The sequence below is a fragment of the Scyliorhinus canicula genome, chromosome 7 (assembly GCF_902713615.1).
Source record: "Scyliorhinus canicula chromosome 7, sScyCan1.1, whole genome shotgun sequence".
NCBI lineage: Eukaryota > Metazoa > Chordata > Chondrichthyes > Carcharhiniformes > Scyliorhinidae > Scyliorhinus > Scyliorhinus canicula.
The window spans coordinates 5,473,831-5,498,680 of NC_052152.1; the positions used below are offsets into that span (position 1 = coordinate 5,473,831).

Below are 24,850 nucleotides of genomic sequence, written 5' to 3' on the forward strand. Positions count from 1 at the left end.
TCCCTCTATTTCTGTCCACTTGAAAATGTTGGAAATCTAGACCAGCTGAAAGGGTGTGAATCCTTTGCCTGGACTGGGAAATCGGTGATTCCTCGAATGGAGATTGACAGAGGGTAAGAAATAAGACGATGGGTTGTTTGCTCAATCAACAGCTGGAAAAGAAGTGGCAGTCATCCCTGTGAGACTTGAAGGAACAGAAGGCAGTGAAATTAGTTGATTAACACAGCAAAATCAGAGCAGAGGACACAGACTAGCAGATTCGCTGCCCCTCTGCAGTTATTTCAGCTCCTCACCTAATGCTGCCAGACCATTGGAGCCCGACGACAGACAAACTTTGGAGTTGGTGGCCCGGGTATAAAGTTTGTGGGCGGGTGCTGAGATATTAGCTTCAGTCTTTCCAATACCACGCTTAATGGATACATTTCCATATGGCTAGATTTATAATAGTAATAATCTTTATTAGTACCACAAGCAGGCTTACATTAACACTGCAATGAGGTTACTGTGAAACAACAAAGAAAAGTACAACACAGGAACAGGCCCTTCAGCCCTCCAAGCCTGCGCCGACCATGCTGCCCGTCTAAACTAAAATAGTCTACACTTCGAGGGTCCGTATCCCTCTATTCCCATCCTATTCATGTATTTGTCAAGATGCCCCAGAAATGTCACTATCGTCCCTGCTTCCACCACCTCTTCCGGCAGCGAGCTCCAGGCACCCACTACCCTCTGTGTAAAGAACTTGCCTCATACAACTCCTCTAAACTTTGCCCCTTGCACCTTAAACCTATGCCTCCTAGTAGTTGATCCCTCTACCCTGGCAAAAATCCTCTGACTATCCACCCTGTCTATGCCCCTCATAATTTTGTAGACCTCTTTAAGGTCGCTCCTCAACCTCCGTCGTTCCAGTGAGAACAAGCCAAGTTTATTCAACTTCTCCTCATAGCTAATGCCCTCCATACCAGGCCACATCCTGGTAAATCTCTTCTGCACCCTCTTTAAAGCCTCCACATCCTTCTGGTAGTGTGGCGACCAGAATTGAATACAATACTCCCAAGTGTGGCCTAACTAAGGTTCTAGACAGCTGTAACATGACTTGCCAATTTTTATACTCAATGCCCCGAAAAGCCCCTAGTCACCACATTCAGGCTCCTGTTCAGATACATTGAGGGAGAATTCAGAATGTCCAATTCACCTAACAAGCATGTCTTCCCGGACTTGTGGGAGCAAACCGGAGCGTCCGGAGGAAACCCACGCAGACACTGGGAGAACGCGCAGACTCCGCACAGACAGTGACCCAAGCATGAATTGAACCCAGGATCCTGGCGCTGTGAAGCAACAGTGCTAACCACTGTGCTCTATTCCTCAGAACATTGAGGTAAAGAAATTATATATGTATTGAATATATAGTACAGGCAATAATATAGCATATAGTCATCCTACGCGCGCACCTTATGGCTATCGCATTCAACGTGTTACAACTCAATATTTGTGTGGAATCCATGTTCGCAGTGCAATTCACCTTTCCTTTGGTCTACCTGTGGCAATCTGAATATTTGTACATTGCATATTCTTATCAAAAGTTAAAAACACCCACATACAAGAAACTAATAATGTATATCCCAGTTTGATAGCTGATTTCTTCATTGTCTTATCAAGAATTGCATACGTTTGCTGTGCCGTCATATAAAGCTCCTCATTACAAGACTCTCTTTGTCTCTGTATCAGTCAGCTCCAGCTCCTTCTGAACTCTCATTAAAATAGGTAATGTTTTCCTACTCCCCCAATGTTTTCTTTTGTCAGACCAGCTATTGTCCTTGCAGTGGCAGATAATTGCAACAGTGTTCACAAACTTGGGACTGACGCTTTCAATCAATTTGTCCCAATAAAGTGGCGATTGCCCATCAGAAACCTGCTGGTAATGAGCGGATTAAGCTCAATTTAAAGGTCCCGTAAGTCCCCAATAGAATTGCTGTACATCACGATTTAACAATCATACTAGCTCACTCAATAAATAAGTTATCAAGTTATTATTATTGATATTAAAATAATATTGAAGTCCACAGCAGACTTATAGAAACAGGATGAATCGATTCATCCTCCAAAGCCTGTTCCAATGTGAAATTAGATTGTGACTATCTGTAATTTAACTCCATCTATCTGTCTTCATTCTGCAGCCCTTACCTCGAACAGGAATCCACCAATCTATCTTTCTAGGATTAGTGTTTGGAACTTAAATAAGGGCAAGTTGAAGACGGAGCTGACTAAAGTGAACTGGGAAATTAGGTTAAATGATCAGTCAAGGTGCAGTGGCAGACATTGAAGAAGATATTTCGGAATACTCGGCAAGGTTAGATTGCAGTGAGAAAGAAATGCTATTGGGAAGGACATAGCGGGCGCAATTCTCCCCCCCCCCCCCCCCCCCCACGCCGGGTGGGAGAATCGCGGGGGCGCCGGGCGAGTCCCGCCACACGCCCCGGCACCCACACGCGATTCTCCCACTCCACCCCACCCCCAAAACGGCGCGTCGAGATTTACCGCAGGCTGCTCCGAGAATCGCCGCTCGCCGTTTGTAACGGCCCCGCTGGGCCGAGCGGCCTGCTCATTACGATGTGTTCACGCCGGCGCCAACCACACCTGGTCGCTGCCGGCATGAACATCGCGCGAACGCTGCAGGGGCGGCCTGTGGGATGGGGGAGAGAGGATCGAGCACCGGGGGGGCCCTCAAAAGAGGTCTGGCCTGCGTTCGGTGCCCACCGATCGACGGGCTGGCGTCTCTGAAGGACGCACTCCTTTCCTCCGCCGCCCCGCAAGATCACTCCTCCATTTCTTGCGGGGCGCCCACGGAGAGGACGGCAACCGCGCATGCGCGGTGATGTCATTTACGCGGCGCCGGCTGCGTAATCTACGCGGCACCAAGGCCCGGCGCGCGTAAATGACGCGGCGCCGCTCGTAGCCCCCGGGGGTGGGAGATGAGCGGCCTCCGACGCCGGAGTGAAACATTCCGGTTTTTACTCCGGCGTCGGCACTTAGTCTCCCGTTGGGAGAATCCCTCCCAGCATGTATGGCGAATTAAACAAGTTGTGCAATAGTATAAAATTGAAAGAGAAAGTGTACTTTACCATGAAGATTAGAGGCAGGTTAGAAGATTGGACAGAATATCAAAAATAGCAAGGATGGGTGGCACAGTGGTGGACATTGAAGTCCCCACCCAGAGTCTATTCTGTGCCATTGCCACCCTCAGTGCTTCCTCCAAGTCGTGTTCAACATGGAGGAGAACTGTTTCACTAGCTGAGGGTGGATGGTACGTGGTAATCAGCAGAAGGTTTGCTTGTCCAAGTTTGACCTGAAGCGGGCAGCACGGTGGCCTAGTGGTTAGCACTGCTGCCTCACGGCGCTGAGGTACCAGGTTTGTTCCCGGCTCTGGGTCACTGTCCATGTGGAGTTTGCACATTCTCCCCGTGTCTGCGTGGGTTTCGCCCCCACAACCCAAAGATGTGCAGGGTAGGTGGATTGGCCACGCTAAATTGCTCCTTAATTGGAAAAAATTAATTGGGTACTCTAAATTAAAAAAACAAAATTCTTGACCTGAAGCCACGAGACTTCACGGGGTCTGGAGTCGATGTTGAGAATTCCCAGAGCAACTCCCTCCCGCTACTAATGTGCTGCCACCTTTGCTGAGCATGCCTCGGGATGGTGATAGTGGTGGCTGGGACATTGTCTGTAAGGTATGATAATGTGAGTATGACTATGTCAGGCTCTTGCTTGACTAGTCTGTTCGACAGTTCTCCCAATTTTGGAACAAGCCCAGAGATGTTAACAAGGGGGACTTTGCAGGGTCGGCAGGGCTGGGTTTGCCGTTGTCATTTCCAGTGATTGTGTCGCTGCCGGGTGGTCTGTCCGGTTTCTTTCCTTTTCATTGAATTACTAGCGGTTTGGTACAACTGATTGGCTTGCTCGGGTATTTCAGAGATCAACCATATTGCTGTGGATCTGGAGTCACATGTAGGCCAGAACAGGTGAGGACTGCAGATTTCTCCTCGTGTCTGCGTGGGTTTCCTTCGGGTGCTCCGGTTTCCTCCCACAGTCCAAAGATGTGCAGGTTAGGTGGATTGGCCATGCTGAATTACCCTTAGTATCCAAAAAAGGTTAGGTGGGGTTTACTGGGTTACAGGGCTAGGGTAAAAGCGTGGGCTACAGTTTCCAAGGTCCGGTGCACACTCGATGGGCCGAATGGCCTCCTTCTGCGTTGTAAAGTCTATGATTCCTTCCCAAAAGGGCAGTAGTGAACCCAATCAGTTCTGTGCGACAATGGTTTTGCGATCATCATTAGACTTTTAATTCCAGATTTTTTTTTGGATTCAATTTCCACACTACCCACATCCCCAGATCATACCCTGGGGCTCTGAATCTCTAGTCCAGTGACCATGCCATAATCCACCTCCTCCCCACTGAGGGATTGATAATGGAAAATAAGGAGGTGGTGGATAAATTGAGCAGATATGTTACGTCTGTTTTCACTGTAGACGATACAAATAACATCCCGGAAATAATTGTGAATCAGGAGGTGAAAGGGAGGGAAGAGCTTGAAAAAATTACAGTCACCGAAGAAAGAATATCGAGCAAATTATTAGAACTGAAAGATAACGGCCGGGATTCTCCCTTCTGGGGACCAAGTCCCCGCACCGGCAGGAGAACCGGCGCCAACCACTCCGGCGTCAACAGCCCCCGAAAGTGAGGAATTCTCTGCATTTTCGGGGCTAGGTGGGCGGCGGAGTGGTTGGCACCGCTCCAGCCGGCGCCGATGGGACGGCACGAGTTTGCGCATGCGCCGAAGGGTGTTCTCTTCTCCACGCCGGCCATGGCGGAGCCCTACAGCCCCTAAAACAGGTCCTATGATAATGGAAAATAATGAATGTGACTCCTCTATTCAAGAAACAAATGAGACAGAAAGCAGGAAGCAGTTAGCTGTCATAATGGAAATGCCGGAATCCATCATTAAGGAGGTTATAGTGGGGCACTTAGAAAATCTCAATTCAAACAGCCAGTCTCAACATCACTTTGTGAAGGAGGAATCATGGGCGGAATTCTCTGACCCCCCTGCAGGGTCGGGGAATCGCCCGGGGCCGGCGTAAATCCCGCCGTGGCCGGAATTCTCCGCCACCCGGGAATCGGCGGGGGCGGGAATCACGCCGGTCGGCGGACCCCCCCCCCCCCCCCCCCCCCCCCCCCCGGCAATTCTCTGGCCCGCGATGGGCCGAAGTCCCACCGCTGTCAGGCCAATCCCGCCGGCGTGGTTTAAACCACCTCTGGTGCTGGCGGGAGCAGGCGGAGCGAGCGGGTCCTGGGGGGGGGTGAGGGGGGGGCGATCTGACCCTGGGGGGTTGCCCCCACGGTGTCCTGGCCCGCGATCAGGGCCCACCGATTGTCGGGCGGGCCTGTGCCGTGGGGGCACTCTTTTTCTTACGCCGCCGCCACGGCCTCCACCATGGCGGAGGCGGAAGAGACCCCCTCCACCGTGCATGCGCCGGGGTGACGTCAGCGGCTGCTGACGCTCCGGCGCATGCACAGACCCACGCCGACCATCAGAGGCCGTTCGTGTCGGTCGGCGGAGTGGGAGGCACTCCGGCATGGGCCTAGCCCCTAAAGGTGCGGAAAACTCCGCACATTTGGGGAGGCCCGACGCCGGAGTGGTTCTCGCCACTCCGGTACGCCGGGACTCCCCGCCCCGCCGGGTAGGGGAGAATCCCGGCCCATGTTTCACTGATTTGTTACAGTTCTTTGAGGAAGTAACGAGCAACGTGGATAAAGGTGAACCTGTGGGTGTGCTGTACTTGGATTTCCAGAAGGCATTTAAGGAGATGCCATATTAAAGGTCACTACAAAAAAGAAGAGATGATTGTGTGGGGGCTAAGGTATCAGCATGGATAGATTGGTTAGCGAGTAGAAGAAAGTAGGCACAAATTGGTAATTTTGGGGTTTCCAAGATGTAACCAGTGATGTGCCACAGTGATCAGTGCTGGGGCCTCAACCTTTTACAATTTATATTAAGACTTGGATGATGGGGTCCAATGTATGATTGCTGAATTTGATGATATCAGAAAAATAGGAAGAAAATTAAGTTGTGAAGAGAGCATAGGGAGTTCGCAAAGGGATTTAGATAGGTTAAGTGAATGGGCAAAAAATTTGACAGATGGAGTGTGTAATGTGGGAAAATGTGAACTTATCCAATTTGGCAGGAAAGATTTTTAAAAAGCAGCAAATTATTGAAATAGAGAGCACTGCGGTACAGGGAGATCCAGGTGTCGATACCAATGTTGTAGCCGTACTGGAACAGCTTGGCAGGGGCTAATTGTAGAGCACAAGTCTTCACTATCATTGCCAGGAAGTTGTCAGTATCCCGTGCCTTCAACTGTTTCTTGATATTGTTAAATTGTTGGGCAGCACGGTGGCGCAGTGGTTTGTGCTGTTGTCTCACAGCGCCGAGTCCCAGGTTCGATCCCAACTCTGGGTCACTGTCCGTGTGGAGTTTGCACATTCTCCCCGTGTTTGTGTGGGTTTCACCCCCACAACCCAAAGCTGTGCAGGCTAGGGGGATTGGCCACGCTAAATTGCCCCTTAATTGGAAACAATAAATTGGGTACTCTGAATATATTTTATAAAAAAGATATTGTCAATTTGGGCAGTACAGGAGCACAAGTGGATAGCACACTTCACAGCGCCAGGGTCCCAGGTTCGATTCCCCGCTGGGTCACTGTCTGTGCGGAGTCTGCACGTTCTCCCCGAGTCTGCGTGGGTTTCCTCCGGGTGCTCTGGTTTCCTCCCACAGTCCAAAGACATGCAGGTTAGGTGGATTGGCCATGCTAAATTGCCCTTAGTGACCAAAAAAATTATTGGGTTACGGGGATAGGGTGGAAGTGAGGTCTTAAGTGGGTCGGTGCAGACTCGATGGGCCGAATGGCCTCCTTGTATTCTTATGTATTTTCTTGAATTCTGTTTAATTCCCTTTTCTTCCCATGTACTGAATGATCTGTTGAGCTGCTTGCAGAAAAATACTTTTCACTGTACCTCGGTACACGTGACAATAAACAAATCCAATCCAATCCAATCCAATTCTGCACTGTATGTTCTATGTTCTCCTCCTGTTAGTTGTTCAATTGTCCACCACCATGCAGAACCAGATGTGGCTGACTTTCAAAGCTTTGATCTGATCTGATGATTGTGAAAGTGCGGCACGGTGGCACAATGGTTAGCACTCCTCCCTCATGGTGCCAGAGTCCTGGGTTCAATTCCAGCTTTGGGTCACTGTCTGTGCGGAGTCTGCGCGTTCTCCCCGCGTCTGCATGGGTTTCCTCCGGGTGCTCTGGTTTCCTCCCACAGTCCAAAGGTGTGCAGGTTAGATGTGTTAACGGGGATAGGGCAAGGGAATTATCCTCAGTTTCAGAGGGTTGGTGCAGACTCGATGGGCCGAATGGCTTTCTTCTGCATTGTAGCAATCCTATGACATTCTAAATCACTGAGTTCTGTCTATTGCTCACTGCTTCCACAATTTGGCATACAAGTAGTCCTGTGTTGTAGTTTCAGCAGATTGATACTTTACGCCTAGTACTGCTACGTGCATGCTCTCCTGAACTCCTCATTGAACCAAGGTTGATGTCCTGGTTTAACAATAATGGTAGGATGAGATTATAGACATATAATCGGAAAGTGCTGGGAAGACTCAGCAGGTCTGGCAGCATCTGTGGAGAGAGAAACAGAGTTAACTTTTCCAGTTGAATATGACTCTTCCTCAGAAACCCTAGACTTGTGTTTCAGATTTCCAGCTCCCACAGTATTTTGCGTTTGTTTCAGTAATGCAATTGCAGATCATGGTTCAGGACAAATGCTGCTGCTAGTGATCACCCAGAGTGTTGGACTGCCAGATCTGTTTCGAATCGATGACATTTAGCACAGTGGTCGTGTCGCACAACATGAAGGGCGGTATCCTCAGTGTGAAGATGGGACTTTGTCTCCAGAAATGACTGTGGCGGTGGTTACTGCGACCAATACATGGATAGATACACCTGTGGCAGGTAGATTGGTGAAGGCAATGCAAAGTAGTTGAAATATTCACAGAGGCAAGTCTATGCTAAATTGCTTAATACAGAGATCAGTGCAGCTATTTGGCTATCGCTGAAGTCCTGGCTCTGCTCCATATGAAGGTCTGGACACTGAGTGTCAATCAGCTATTCAGCTGCATTAGTGCTGTTTTCCCCAAGACACTGAAACACCACAACTCAAACTAACCTTTCTACTCTTCTCACTCCAAAGTTCCGATAGGTTCCCCTTCCTCATCTAATCCGAGCTCCTAAGGGGTTTTTAACGCAGTAAATAACTGAATTATTGTTCTTGATTTCCATACACAATAGGATTTGTTTGTGCGAGTGACTGGGAAGAGACGATTGAAGGGTGAATACTTGATCTTTAATTAAGGGGTTTGATGGGGTGGGATGTGGAGAGGTTGTTTCCATTTGTTTTCACACCGCTAAACACCAGAGATCTTCGACAGTAACAAAGTAATCAAACAGGGAGTTCAGGAGAAACATGTTTATCCAGAGAGGTGGAAGAATGTGAAACTTGCGACAACACAATAGTTAAGGCGATTAGCATCAATGTATTTTGGTTAGGAGGAAGCTCATTAGTTGGTAAACATTGCCCTAGACCAGTTGGATGGGCTGGCCTGTTTCTGCGATGTGTGTTTATACACACAAAGATTTTTCATTGTAAGTCTGCACGCTTGGAATAATTTAGAGAGCACTTATAATTTCAAACGTTGTTTTTCCCTTAATCATTATGTCTAGATATAAAATAGTGCTGGACACTGATGCAAAAGAGTATGGTGGTCACGGTCGGTTAAACCACAACACAGACTTCTTCACAGATTCCCAATATCAAAACAATCGGCCCAACTCCTTGTTGGTAAGTACCACGACCAGTCTCCTACAGGGAATTTCACTTCCCAAAGATAGCTGGGGCACATGTAGATTTCTCTTCCCTTCCACAGCCATGTAATAACCTGGTATAGGAAAACCAGGCTCAGTATTCTGGAAAATCACCCTGCTCTCTAAGGCAATAAAAATGGAACCAACAAAATGTTACCATACAGAAAGAAACCATTCAGCCCATCAGGCCTGAGACAGCTGAAACAATTGCTGGTCATTCTAATCCCACCTTCCAACACCTGCTCTGTAACCTTGCAGGTCAACCTTTATCGACTGTGTACTTCCAAACCTGGTGGTGGCCAGAGTAAGAGTTTTGAACTGTAATCATACACAGCGGTGAATACTGCGGGTTACCAGCCTGAAACGAGAGCTGGCGACAGTGTGCTCAATGTGTCATCACAAAACGTGTATCTGCTTCAAATGTGTTAAATATAATGAGAAGCCACTGTAGCAATTTGGCTGCGAGCGTTTCTACTTTGAAGAAGGAAACTGTATTTGTACCATGTCGTCTACATCTTTAAGATACTCAAAGTGTTTTGCAGTCAACGCAGCCGGATCCTGACAAAGGAATAACCAGTAAATGTGTTTTGGGGACTGTTGATTGAGGGCCTGATGTTGTCCACGGCACTGGATGAACTTCTGTACACTTTAATCATACCCTGGAATATATTGTCTGTGGGTGTGATGGAGACAGATTCAGACAGCGAGTGGTTAGGATCTGGAATATACTGTCTGTGGGTGTGATGGAGACAGATTCACACAGTGAGTGGTTAGGATCTGGAATATACTGTCTGTGGGTGTGATGGAGACAGATTCACACAGCGAGTGGTTAGGATCTGGAATACACTGTCTGTGAGTGTGGTGGAGACAGATTCACACAGTGAGTGGTTAGGATCTGGAATGTACTGTCTGTGAGTGTGGTGGAGGCAGATTCAGACAGCGAGTGGTTAGGATCTGGAATGTACTGTCTGTGTGTGTGGTGGAGGCAGATTCACACAGCGAGTGGTTAGGGTCTAGAATGTACTGTCTGTGAGTGTGGTGGAGACAGATTCACACAGCGAGTGGTTAGGATCTGGAATGAAGCCTTCTCCCTCACCACTTGCCCATCATGACCAGCACAGTGGTCCTTTGGTGCATAGCACCAAATCACACCTTGGCTTAACCCATTACTCTTCTGGCATTTTCTTCTTCTTTGAGTGTCTTACCTTGTTCCATCCCTTCCATTTCTCATTGAAAATTATTGTTCTGTATGTCTCTCCAAAATACAATTAACAATTCTCACTGTACATCTTCTTTGCTTTCTTCCTTCAGTCTCTGCCCTAAGCCACTTCTCATCCTCTGTGATATCAACCTCACTCTTAACTCACCATGGATCTTTCTTCTGAGTTCACTGCCCTCTGTTCCTCCCTGAATCTCTCCCTCCATATTATCTCTCCAATCCATATTCACAATCACCCCCTTTGACCATCTGATGTCCATGCCAGCACCATTGTATCAATGACAGAAAAGGGCATCTGTGATCACATCCATCATTCACCATCCCTATGCCCCTTCCATGCCTCAACCCTGCCTCACTGCCTGGAAGAAACTATCCTGCAATTCATCCACAACAACACTTTCAAATTCCCAACCTTCTGTCTGCCCTCTCTTCACCAAAACATTTCTGCAGCTGCCAATATATCCAGCTGCACACTCGCCTCTACCTTCGATACCCTCGTCCCCAATAAAACTATTGTTCTCTCTCTCACTCTCACCCTGTCTCTCTCTCTCTCTCTCTCTAACTCCTCGCTCCTCTCAAAATCATACTCTCTCTCTCAACTACATCTCTCTCTCTCACTCTCTCACTGCTCAGCACACACACTACCCCTCTATCTCTCCTCTCACTCACTCTCTCGCTGTCGCGCCTCTCCTCACTTTCTCTCACTCACACTCTCTCTCTCTCTCTCACTCATTCTCTCTCTCTTTCTCACCCTCTCTCTCTCTCTCACTCTCTCTCTCACTTCTCTCTCGGCCTCTCTCTCTCTCTCTCTCTTCCCTCCTCTCTGCCTCTCTGCCCCCTCTCTCTATGATCCCTCTCTCTCTCTGCTCCCCCCCTCTCTCTCTCTCTGCCCCTTCTCTCTCACTACTCTCTCTCTCTCTCTCTGTCAGTTCTCACTCTCTGCCCTTTCATTCTGCATTATCTCTGCCCCTCTCTCTCTCTCTGCCCCTCTCTCTCTCTGCCCCTCTCTCTCTCTGCCCCTCTCTCGCTCTGCCCCTCTCTCTCTCTCTGCCCCTCTCGCTCTGCCTCTCTCTCTCTCTCTGCCCCTCTCGCTCTGCCTCTCTGTCTCTGTGCCCCTCTCTCTCTCTGCCCCTCTTGCTCTGCCTCCCTCTCTCTCTGTCCCTCTCTCTCTGCCTCTCTCTCTCTGCTCCTCTCTCTCTCTGCTCCTCTCTCTCTCTGCCCCTCTCCCTCTGCATTATCTCTCTGTCCTTGCTCTAACTACTCTCTCTCGCTCTCTGTCCCTCTCTATATCACTCTCCATGCCTATTTGCCTCTCTGCCTGTCTTGTTTGTCCAGCCTCTGTCCTATCTTTATAGGGATTATTGTGGATAAGTTGTGTTCTGTTTCTAGAGGACTGTTTTAATCCAGCTGCGACAGTGTTTTTTTACTAATTGAGAATGAACTATGGCTTTTGGCTGTCCTTGCTGACCATGAGCAACGCAGATAGCTGCATAAATCGCACCAAGAGGATTCACACACTGACTGCTGAGGGTTTGTTGTCCTATTACGCTGATTGATGGAGCTCTGCCTTACTTACCGATCATGCAGTCCTGGGCTTTATGATCTTCTAAGATGCAAATGGTGAGTTCAAGGTGAGAGGGTGGGTCTTTAATGAGTTTCCCTTCACAGACATTAATCTTGTGAATATTAATGCCAGAGAGGGTCACCCTGCCTTCTCACTGACACTTGGTGCTGGCGTTGTCTCTCAGCCCTTCTCAAATGCTGGCCAAGGTTCTGTTCTTGCTGCTTGCACTGAGGGCTGAGATGATCATGTAGCTTGGTGTAGTCGCCCTGTGATGTTGCAATCTGTGTTGACTGGAATTTGCAGCTTAATGTAGCGTGATATCCTGCCCATTGATAGCACACCACAAAATGTATGATCCAGATACATAGGAGGTGACCATTCAGCCCATCGAGCCTGTGTACCAACTATTCAGTTTGATCAAGCCTGACCTGTATCCTGTGGAGGAATGGAGAGTTGCACGTTTCCATTCTCCTTTGTGCGAAGACTTGCTCCCTGGCACCTCCCCTGACGTGTATCCTGTGGAGGAATGGAGAGTTCCACATTTCCATTCTCCTTTGTGCGAAGACTTGCTCCCTGGCACCTCCCCTGACCTGTATCCTGTGGAGGAATGGAGAGTTGCACGTTTCCATTCTCCTTTGTGTGAAGACTTGCTCCCTGGCACCTCCCCTGAAAGCCCTGGTTTCAGGATCACCCCCAGTTTCTGCATCTCTCCCCACCGACACCAGAGAAAATAGAATCGACCTACCCTATCGAATCTTTTCACCAGTTTAAATCATTTGATACTGCTGTGCCTCGATTGGTGGGCAATGTCCAAGGGGCCTCGTGAAATGGGCAGGTAGCAGTGAGTGAACCAGCTGTATTGTAGATCACCTGGATGGCCAGGTTTATCCTGTGTCACACGGGAGGGTAAGCTCACTGACCAAGTATCCTGGGCATCCTCTGCCGCCTCCAACAGTGTCATAGACCTGGGAATAGTTTACCAGGGAAGGTGGTGGCATCGTGGTACTGTCACTGGACTAATATTGTAGAGACCCAGGGTAATGCTCTGTGACCTGGGTCGAATCCCACCTTTCGAATTCAATTAAATATTTGGGTTTAAAACTTCTGATGATGATCATGGGACCATTGTCGATTGTCGTAACAACCCATCTGGTTCATTGATGTTGATACCTGGCCGGGCTGGCATTTTACTCCAGACTATTGTATTAAGTGCTCTCTGAACAAGGACAATTAGGGTTGGGCAGTAAATGCCCAAGCCAGTGACGCATCCATCCCATGAATGGATAAAAAAATTGTTTACCTGATACTAGCATTGTCACAGATGTTGGGTAAACCATACATGTGCAATCCACAGTACAGCAGAAATGCTCACTGGTTCTTTTACTCACCTTCAATCCTTAGGCAAATATCATCAAATACAATAATTACCTGCTCATGGGTCCATACCCTAGCGGAAGTCAACATTTTCAGAAAGAAAGGGAGAGTAGGGGACAATTTATGTTTGCAGATTTGGGTAAAGTCCCCAATCCCAATTCTTCAGCCTTAGTAGACCTTAATCTGCCCACTGACGGCCAGGGTCACTGAACCCCTGACCTCACTGCAGCATTAATTGAAAAATGGGCACAAGAGCAGAATTTAAGAGGCAAGGTGAGAGTGACTGCCCTTGTTGTCATTCGACTGAGGGTGGCATCAAGGAGCCTTAGCAAAACTGGAAGCAACGAAAATTCGGGGGGGAAGTGGTTGGAATCATACCTGGCACAAAGGAAGGTGGTTGTTGGAGGTCAATCCTCTCAGCCCCAGGGCACGACTGCATGAGTTCCTCAGGGTAATGTCCTAGTTCCAACCATCTTTAACTGCTTTATCAACAATTTTGTTGAGTCAGTGCTACTTCTAGCACTGTCAAAGACCCCTTTCATCACTTTAGGATGAAAAGGAGACAGGTGGGGCAATAATTGACTGGGTTGGATTTGTCCTGCGTTTTGTGGACAGCAGATACCTGGACAAATTTCTGGTCAGAAGTGGCAACCTTTTTTTTGATTTCTTTGAATGTGGGCATCGCTGGCTGGGCCAGCATTTGTTGCCCATACTTAACTTCAACTGAGCAGCTTCTTCAGAGGGAATTTGAGTCAAGCACATTTTTGCTGTGAGTCGGGAATCACATTTAGGGCAGAATTCAAATTTCACCATCTGCCCTGGTGGGATTTGAACCCAGGTCTCCAGAGCATTACTCTGGGTCTCTGGATCACTGTCCCAGTGACAAGACCACTATACCATCACCACCCCTCGCTGACGATCATGCAATGTTCAACACCATTCAGCAGTCCGTGTCCATATGCAGCAAGATCTGAACAATCTTCAGGCTTGGGCTGATGAGTGACAAGTTACATTCATGCCACACAAGTGCCAGGCAAAGATCACCCATTGAAATTCAATGGCTTTGCTAATAGCATTATCAACATCCTGGGGGCTACCATTGACCAGAAAATGAACTTGACAAGCCATATAAATACTGTGCCTACAAGAGCAGGTCAGAGTCGAGGAATTCTGTGGAGAGTAACTCCTGATTCCCCAAAGCTTGTCCATCATCTACAAGGCACAAGTCAGGAGTGCGATGGAATATTCTCCACTTTCCTGGATAGGTGCAGCTCCAAGAACACTCGCGAAGCTCAACATCTTCAAGTCAAAGCAGGCCCCGCTTGACTAGCACCCCGTCCACCACCTTCAACAATTACACACACTCCCCAAATGTTAAGCATAATCTGTGGATATGCCGGGGATTGAACCCAGGACCTCATACATGTGAAGCAGAGCCATGTGTATTGTCTAAAAGATAGACTGCAACAACTTCCCAAGGTTCCTTCGATAGCACCTTCCAAACCTCTGACCACCGCCACCTGCAAGTTCCCCTCCCAAGTCACACACCATCCTGACTTGGAAATATATCGGCATTCATTCACTGTCGCTGGATCAAAACCCTGGACCTCCCCCCCTAACAGCACTGTGGGTGTACCCACACCACAGGAACTGCAGCGGTTCAAGAAGACAGCTCACCACCACCACCTTCTCAAGGGCAACTAGGGATAGACAATGAAGAATGCAGGCCTTGTCAGTGACGCCCACATCCCATGCACGAATAAATATTGAATAATATCGAGAGAGTAGTTAGAAATGACAGGCAGCATGGTGGCGCAGTGGTTAGCACTGCTGCCTCATGGCACCGAGGACCCGGGGTTCAATCCCGGCTCTGGGTCACTGTATGTATGGAGTTTGCACATTCTCCCGGCCTGTGTGTGGGTCGCATCCCCACAACCCAAAGATGTGCAGGTTAGGTGGATTGGCCACGCTAAATTGCTCCTTAATTGGAAAAAATGAATTGGCTACTCTAAAAAAAAAATTTTTAAATGCATTTGGGATTTCAGCTTCATAAATGCTTTGAGCATAAGAACAGGGAAGCCTTGCTGAATCTTTATAAAGCCCTTGTCCGGTCCCTGCTAGAGGATTGTGTCCAATTCTGGTCACCACATTTTAGGAAGGATGCAAGGGTGCAGAGGAGATTTGCCAGAATGTTTCCAGCAATGAGGGATTTTAGCTGTGAGGTTAGTTTGATCAAGCATGGTGGTTAGCACAATTGCTTCACAGCTCCAGGGTCCCAGGTTCGATTCCCGGCTTGGTTCACTGTCTGTGCGGAGTCTGCACATCCTCCCCCTGTGTGTGTGGGTTTCCTCCGGGTACTCCGGTTTCCTCCCACAGTCCAAAGATGTGCAGGTTAGGTGGATTGGTCATGCTGAAAAAAAAATTGCCCTTAGTGTTGGGTTAGGTTACTGGGCTATGAGGATAGGGTGGAGGTGTGGGATTGGGTAGGGTGCTCTTTCAAAGAGCTGGTGCAGACTCGATGGGCTGAATGGCCTCCTTCTGCACTGCAAATTGTATAAGCTGGTGTTGTCCTTGGAGCAAAGGAGGTTGATGTGAAATATAATTGCAAGGTCTTTTTCTTTAAACACCTGGAAACAATGTGGATGCACAGTGATTTGCAGCCTTGCTCGTTTCTTGATGAGGTTTGCCACACGGCCCCTGTTTTAACAAGCTTTTTAATAGATTTTTGTTTTGTTTTACATCAGGGAAAATAAAGGATTTGCTTAATAAGGACATGTAATAGGAAGTCTAACTAGCACCCTCACCTAAATAAATCTTTCCGGGATAGGATTAAATATAGCCCTACACCTTTATTACTCCAATCCTAATTCTCAGTTACGTTTTATGAATGTAGAGTACCTTGAACTTTAAGCTCTAAGTTTTTAGAGGACAAATGGTAATTATAAGTATGGATCAGCTACTGAGTGCATGCGGTCACAGATCCCCTGTAATTATATGCAACCTTTGTGTGTTTCGGCATTCATAATTTGCTGCAAGATACATACGTTATAACACTAACCAGAAGGAAGCAATTGAAGTCATGGGAAGACAAAATATCTCCCTTTATCCTGTTCTAATGTCAATGCTTTTATATATCTATATATCCACATATATAATATATTAATTTGGACATTCTGAATTTTCCCTCCGTGTACCTGAACAGGCGCCAGAATGTGGTGACTGCGGGCTTTTCACAGTAACTTCATTACAGTGTTAATGTGAGCCTATTTGTGGGCAGCACGGTGGCGCAGTGGTTAGCACTGCTGCCTCACGCGCCGAGAACCAGGTTCGATCCCAGCTCTGGGTCACTGTCCGTGTTGAATTGAAAAATGAAAATTGCTTATTGTCACGAGTAGGCTTCAATGAAGTTACTGTGAAAAGCCCCTAGTCGCCACATTGCGGCGCCTGTCCGGGGAGGCTGGTACGGGAATCGAACCGTGCTGCTGGCCTGCTTGGTCGGCTTTAAAAGCCAGCGATTTAGCCGAGTGAGCTAAACCAGCCCCTGCTAACATTCTCCCTGCGTTTGCGTGGGTTTCGCCCCCAGAACCCAAAGATGTGCAAGGGTAGGTGGATTGGCCACGCTAAATTGCCCCTTAATTGGAAAAAATGAAATGGATACTCTAAATTTATTTTTTTAAAAGTAAGCCTACTTGTGACAATAAAGATTATTAAAACATTTTGAAATATATTAGAAAACAATCTGTAAGTCTATGGGGAAAGTACAGGACCAAGTGGAGAGTTTTAGCAAAGAATCAGTTGGCCAAATGTCCACATTCACTGCTGCCCCATTGTGATATTTATTTTAAACATTCTCTCCTGTCCTGAAGGCATTGAGTCTTATTGTCATGAATGGGCCGGTACAGACACAGTGGGCCGAATGGCCTGCTAGTACAATTCAAGGTAATTTATCTTATTTACCACTGGGCGTAAATTGGCTGCTGAATTTACCCTAAAACAACAGCACTTGAATCCCCAGTGAGCTTGACCAGCTGTTAAGCGCTGGGCCTGTCGAAGCAGTGTGTAAATACAAATTCTAGCTTCTTTTCATTATTAATGATAGTGATTTATTTTCATGCCACCTGACCACAACACTTAGAAGTGCTTTGCATCAACAGCCACACGGTCTTGTACAAATTCAATGGCCGAACGGAAATCAGTCAAAGATAACTGGGGGAAGAACCCATATCGGCCTGGCCCAGGCTGATAGCACTCAGGGCAGCGTCAGGAAGTTCTGGGTTTGAGCCCTGCTCCCAGGATTTATCTCTGCCGGAGGTGTGGCCAGGGATCGGATACAGGGGTTTACGGAGTCTGCCTGACCCTGAATGTGTGTTTAAAATTATCCATGTTGGAATCGGATAATGCGGTGTGGATATTGCATTCTCACCTTGGCTCAGCTTTCCAGTTCAGACTCTTTGTTCTGTCGTCCGATTTGACTTTTGCTTCCCTACAGGTTTGTGTCTGTTCTCAATGAGAAAGCCTGTGTTTCTGTGATATGGATGAAGCTGAAATTGCTAACGGTTTTGGCAGATTCTTTATAGATCTCATTGTCAAACTGCCCAACGCTTTTGTATTACGGTGAGACAATTGCCACCCAACAGTGTTCAACTGTGGTCCCAGAGCCTGCATAATTCGTAGGTATTGTTCTGTACTTATTAACTAGCTACGGACATGCCAGCTACAGATGTACCAGCTATAGAATGGAGGATTTCCTCCCTCCCCCAGTCTCTACCCAAATCCCAAGATTGAGAAAGATTTGGATTTAAATGGCCTTTTACCTGTGTAAACTTTTCCAATTCTGTAGCGCTCCAAGACCATGGTGGCACAGTGGTTAGCGCTGCTGCCTCACAGCTCCAGTGACCCGGGTTCAATTCCGGCTTCGGGTGACTGTCCGTGTCTGCGGGTCCCTTTCCTCCGGGTGCTCTGGTTACCCCCCACAGTCTAAAGGTATGCAGGTTAGGTGGGTTGGCCATGATAAATTGCCCCTTGGTATCCAAAAAGTTGGGTGGGGGTTACTGGGTTACGGGGAAGGGTGGAGGTGTGGGCTTGAGTAGGATGCACGTTCCAGGGGCCGGTGCAGACTCAATGGGCTGAATGGCCTCCTTCTGCACTATAAATTCTATGATCTCTGTTCTCCTTCAATTCTGGTCTCCTAAAAGTCCTCGAATTCCCACCAGTCCCCCATTGCCAGCTGTACGTTCAGCTACGAAGGCCAGAAGCTCTGGAATTATTTTCCAAAACCTCTCGCCACCCTACAGGTCCTGCTCTAAGTGGCTCTCAAAACTAGCTGTATGTAGCTCTGTCAGATTTTTATTTGATGATATTCCGTGTGACCTGTTATGACATTAAAGCTGCTATTTAAATGCAATTTGTTGTTGCACTGGAACAAATGTGAGGCCAGACGTCTCATGTTGGCTTGGTACAGCATTTGGACCCAAAGGCGAGAATCCCATCACCTGCACCAAGCTCCCACTCGAGGTGAGAGCAGCAGCTGCCGACTGAAATTTTCTCTCCCATTTTATTTTATTTTTTTTCTATTTTGTCTCTTGCCAACGTGTAGAAGGAGAATTGTGCATTTACAACTCAGGCAGTAAATCTGAAGCCAGTTTGATAAGAGGAATCATTTAGAAAGTGGCATTACAGACTGAAATCGGTTTTGTTTGTATATTCAGAACTCTTGGTATCTTTAAGTTATTGTCGTGCTCGGGACAGCAAGCTGGTCAGCGTCTTTTGGAGAGAGTTTGCTTTCAGGCTCTTCATCTGTGCTGTGTGTGTATCTGTTTCTTTGCTGCATATTTTGTTTTTCAGGTTTCCCACCCTATAAGTATGATGTGTAATGCTGACATCTAGCCTGGACTTATTTCAGCTGCTGTGACTCCTTGACAGCCCAACCTTTTTTTATAATAATAAACTTTACTGTCACAAGTAGGCTTACATTAACACTGCAATGAAGTTACTGTGAAAAGCCCCGAGTCGCCACATTCTGGCGCCTGTTCAGGTACACAGAGGTAGAATTCAGAATGTCCAATTCACCTAACAGCACGGGCGCGATTCTCCGCTCCCCAGGCTGGGTGGGAGAACCGCGGGAGGGCCGCTCTGGCACCCCCCACGATTCTCCCACCCCCCCACACGACACGCCGATCGGAGAATCGCGGGTCACCGTTTTTCACGGTGACCCGTGATTCTCCGGCCCGGATGGGCCAAGCGGCCTGACGTTCCTGACCTGTTCACGCCGGCGGCAACCACACCTGGTCACTGCCGGCATGAACATCGCGCAAAAGGTAAATTTGGGGCCTGTGGGGGGCAGAGAGGGGATCGAGCACCATAGCCGTGCTCGGGAGTGGACTGGCCCGCGATCGGTGCCCACCGATCGTTGGGCCAGCGTCTCTAAGAGACGCACTCTTTCCCCACCGCCGCCCCGCAAGATCAAGCCGCCACATCTTGCGGGGCAGCGGAGGGGAAGACGGCAACCGGGCATGCGCGGGTTGGCGCCGGCCAACCTGCGCATGCGCGGCTGACGTCACTTAGCTGCCGCCGGCCGTGTCATTATCGGCGCGCTGGCTTCAAGGCCCGGCAGCCGAGTTCCCCGCAACGACGCTCCTAGCCCCCCAGAGGCGGAGAATAGGGGGCGAGGAGCGGCCTCTGACGGCGTCGTGAAACACTCTGGGTTTCACGCCGACGTCGGCCGTTGCGGAGGGTCGTGCCCCACGTCTTTCAGCACTTGTCCGGTTTCCTCCCACAGTCCAAAGATGTGCAGGTTAGGTGGATTGGCCAGGCTAAATTGCCCTCAGTGTCCAAATTGCCCTTAGTGTTGGGTGGGGTTGCTGGGTTGTGGGGATAGGGTGGAGGTGTGGGTAGGGTGCTGTTTCAAAAAGAGCCGGTGCATACTCAATGGGCCGAATGGCCTCCTTCTGTGCTGTAAATTCTATGAAACTGGAGCACCCGGAAGAAACCCACGCAGACACGGGGAGAACGTGCAGACTCCGCACAGACAATGACCCAAGCCGGGAATCGAACTTGTGGCCCTGCCGCTGTGGAGCAACAGTGCTAACCACTGTGCTGTCGTGTCACCCGACGCAATCACCGCCCTTTTCAGTTTGTTGCTGTTTTCACAGAGTCCTCGAATCAAAGAATGGGTGTGGCATAGAGGAGGCTATGCAGCCGGTTGTCATTTGTGAAGAGCAACTAGACTAATCCCACTCTCCTGTCCTTTCTCCATCGCCCTGCACATTGTATCTCTTCAGATAATTATCCAAATCCCTTTTGAAACCCAGGATTGAATCTGCCTCCTTCACAATCTCAGGCACTGCCTTCTAGATCCTAACCACTCGCTGTGCAAAACATTTTCGTCATGTAGGCTCTTGTTCCTTTGCCAATCACCTTAAATCGGTGTCTTTGTTCTCCACCCTACCAACAATGGGAACAATTTCTCTCTTTTTTTTTATTTGTTCAGGCGCTTGTGTGCTCCTGGGACATCCAGCAATTTGCTGCCCTTGGCAAATGGCTCCTCTCGCCATCTACTCTGTCCAGACCCCGCAGGATTTTGAATACTCTCTCAAATCTCTTTGAAGCGACTCTAAGGAGAACAGCCCCAGCTTCTTCAATCTATCTACATCATTGAAGCTATTCCTGGAACCATTCTCTAAATACTTTCGGCACCCTTTCTAGCAGCTTCACATCTTCCCGAAAGTGCAGTGCCCAGAATTAGCTGCAGTACTCCAGCTAAGACTGAATGTGTGTTTCGGAAAGATTCCTCATAACTTTGTTGCTTTTGTACTCCATGCCTCAAAACAAATCCCAGATTCTGTATGCCTTCTTGATCCTTTTCTCAACCTCGGGAGCACCGTCATTTTGACAGACTGGACCCTGCCCGCTAGGGAGAGTGGCAACACATCCCACCTCTTAAACTCCTCCTCCATCTGCTCCACCAGCTTCGTAAAGTTGAGCCTGTGTAGGGCCCCCCCAGCTGCTGGCTACCTGGACCCCCAGGTACCTGAAACTCCTCTCCGCCCTTTTCAGTGGGAGCTCCCCAATCCCCCTCTCCTGGTCCCCAGGATGCACCACGAACAGCTCACTCTTCCCCACGTTGAGCTTATACCCGGAGAAGTCCCCGAACTCCCTAAGAATCCTCATCACCTCCGGCATCCCCCCCACCGGGTCCGCCACGTACAACAGTAGGTCATCCGCGTATAACGACAGCCGATGCTCCTCCCCCCCCCCCCTCCCCCCGCACTATCCCCCTCCAGTTCCTCGACTCCCTCAGCGCCATGGCCAGGGGTTCGATCGCCAGCGCAAAGAGCAGGTGAGACGGGGCACCCCTGCCTCGTCCCCCGGTACAGTCAAAAAATATCCGACCTCCTCCCATTCGTAGCCACGCTCACCACCGGGGCCTCATACAGCAGCCTCACCCACCTAATAAATCCCTCTCCAAACCCGAACCTTTTCAACACCTCCCAAAGGTATCCCCACTCCACCCTATCAAAGGCCTTCTCCGCATCCATCGCCGCCACTATCTCCGCCTCCCCTTCCACTGCCGGCATCATTATGACATTCAGAAGCTTCCGTACATTAGCGTTCAACTGCCTCCCTTTCACAAAACCCGTCTGATCCTCGTGTATGACCTGCGGCACCACATCCTCCACCCTCCTGGCCAATATCTTTGCCAGCAGCTTCGCGTCCACATTCAGCAGCGAAATCGGTCTATATGACCCGCACTGAAGGGAATCCTTATCCCGCTTCAGGATCAGTGAGATTACCGCCCTAGACATCGTCGGGGGCAAAGCCCCCCCCCCCCCGCCCAGAAAGCAATCCATCCCTCCCTCCTCCAGTGGGGGAACTGACCGGTATCGTTCCTCGTAAAAAGTCCTAAAAACCCCGTTGATGCCCCTCGCACTTCATACCAGACTCCCTCCTCCATCCCTATCTCCCTATCCACCTCCCGCTTCCGGAGCTGGTACCCCAACATCCGACTCCGCCTTCCTGGTCGTCAATAGATCGAACTCCGCTTGGAGGCTACGTCACTTCCTGTCTACCCTCACCATCTCTTCCACCAGCCTCCTCCTCCATCTACCCTCACCATCTCTTCCACCAGCCTCCTCCTCTCCCCCTCTCCCTATGTTCCCTGATGGAGATCAGCTCCCCCCTAACCACCACCTTCAGCACCTCCCAGACCACCCCCACCTGCACCTCCCCATTATCATTAATATCTAGGTACCCCTCTATACACGTCCGGACCCGCCCGCACACCTCCTCGTCCGCCAGCAACCCCACCTCTAACCGCCATATCGGATGTTGGTCCCTCCCCTCCCCCAACTCAAGGTCTACCCAAAGCGGAGCGTGGTCTGAAATGGCTATCGCCGAGTATTCCGCCCCTTCCACCCTCGGAATCAACGCCCTGCTCAAAACAAAAAAGTCAATCCGGGAGTAAGCCTTGTGGACATGGGAGAAGAACGAGAATTCCCTAACCCCCGGCCTCATAAATCTCCAGGGATCCACCACTCCCACCTGGTCCATGAACCACCTCAGCACTTTGGCCGCCACTGGCCTCCTACCCGTCCTGGACCTACAGCGGTCGAATGCCGGGTCTAGCACTGTGTTAAAATCCCCTCCCATTATTAAACCCCCTGTCTCAAGGTCTGGAATCCGGCCCAGCATACGCCGCATGAAGCCCGCATCGTCCCAATCTGGGGCGTACACATTGACCAGCACCACCCACTACCCCTGGAGCTTACCGCTTACCATCACATATCTGCCACCGCTATCCGCCACCACACTCGACGCCACAAACGACACTCTCTTCCCCACCAAAATCGCCACCCCCCGATTTTTCGCATCTAAACCCGAATGGAACACTTGCCCAACCCACCCCTTTCTCAACCTCACCTGATCCATCACCCTAAGGTGCGTCTCCTGGAGCATGGCCACATCCGCCCTCAGCCCCTTCAGATGCGCAAACACCCGGGCCCATTTGACCGGTCCATTCAGACCCCTTACATTCCAGGTGACCAGCCGAATCGGGGGACTATCCGTCCCCGTTCCCCCCCCCCTCGCCCATCAGCCATATCTCCTCCTAGGCCAGCCACGTGCCCGCAGTCCCCGCATGGCCCGTTCCCCACAGTGGCAAATCCTCGTCCCGACCCCCTCTAAAAGCCTCAGTTTCCCTTTGGCCCTTCCAGCAGCAACCCGGTACCCCCCCTCCCCCTGGCTAGGGCCCCCCTAGCTGCCTTGCTCCCCTCATTGTACTCCCGTAAGTCAGCTGACTCCTGCTGACTCCGGCCACTCCCGCCACCCCAACACCCCCCCCCCCCCCCCCCCCCCCCCCCCCCCCCCGTGTAACACTGCCTCTCCCCTCCCTGCCAACCAACAGGCACAGTCCCCTCCCGTTCCGGCCCCAGCGCGGGAAAGAGCCCGCGCTTCCAACTTTAGCCCCACCCCTCAGCCCATAGCGTGGGAAAAAAGCCCGCGCCACCTGCTCGGCCAGCCCCGCCCCCTCCGGCGCAGCTCCCTTTCCAAGCCCAAACGCCCCAGCCCCAACCCAGGCCACCCTACCCTCCCCCGAGGCCCCGTCCACCTTCACCAACCCTCAACCCCTCCCAGCCAAACACCCCCCCTCCCTCCCTGAGCCCGTCCGACGGGCCTACGAAACGTCTCACAAACGCCCCAAAAAACAAAGGAACAAAGAAAGAAAAACCCAAATACTATACAACAATCCCCGACCAACCCCCAACCCTCTGTCTGAGTCCAGCTTTTCGGCCTGAGCAAAGGCCCAGGCCTTATCCGGGGAGTCAAAGCAATGATGACGGTCTTTATAGGTGACCCAAAGGCTCGCTGGCTGTAACATGCCAAACTTCACCCCTCTCCTGTGCAGCACTGCTTTCGACCGGTTATAACCGGCCCTTTTCCTCGCCACTTCCGCACTCCAGTCCTGGTAGATTCGGACCTCCGCATTCTCCCACCTGCTGCTCCGCTCCTTCTTGGCCCACCTGAGCACACATTCTCGATCAGTGAACCGGTGGAACCGCACCAGCACCCCGCCCAGGCGGCTCGCTGGGATTGGGCTTCCTCGCCATCACCCGGTGGGCCCCCTCCAACTCCAAGGGCCCTTGGAAGGACCCCGCTCCCATCAGCGAGTTCAGTATAGTGACCACATAGGTCCCCCAGGTCCGATCCCTCCAGCCCCTCCGGGAGGCCCAGGATCCGCAGATTCTTCCGCCGCAAGCGGTTCTCCATTTCCTCGAGCCTCGCCTGCCATTTCTTGTGGAGCGCCTCGTGCCGCCTTCAACTTTACCGCCAGGCCTAAGATCTCATCCTCGTTCTCCGAGGCCTTTTGCCGGATCTCACGAATCTCCGCCCCCTGGGCCGTCTGGGTTGCCAGGAGCTTGTCAAATGAGGCCTTTAGCAGTTCCATCAGCTCAGCCTTAAGCTCTCTGAAGCAGCGGTGGAGCAGCTCCTGCTGCTCCTGCGCTCACTGCGTCCACGCTGCCGGTTCCCCGCCCGCCGCCATCTCGGTCTTCCTCCCTCGCACCTTTCTCTGCTCCAATGCCGCTTTTTTAACCATCCCGCTCCTGGTCCAATCCATCCACCAGCAGGGAAATGTTGCTGTTACCTTCCCACACTGGGAAAAGTCAGACAAGTGCCGTTATGGGCCCTAAAAAGAGCCCAAAAGTCCGATGATAGCGG

General features: G+C 50.2%; 1 protein-coding gene across 4 annotated transcripts in view; it reads left to right on the forward strand.

The window, feature by feature from the left end:
* The window catches only part of LOC119968715 (1,4-alpha-glucan-branching enzyme-like), a 707,296-nt gene that overhangs the window by 658,479 nt on the left and 23,967 nt on the right, over positions 1-24,850 (forward strand). For all 4 annotated transcript variants that reach the window (XM_038801318.1, XM_038801319.1, XM_038801320.1 and 1 more), the window contains exon 15: positions 8,838-8,955. In XM_038801318.1, the coding sequence (XP_038657246.1) occupies positions 8,838-8,955 (118 nt within the window). The remainder of the gene's footprint in view (positions 1-8,837; positions 8,956-24,850) is intronic.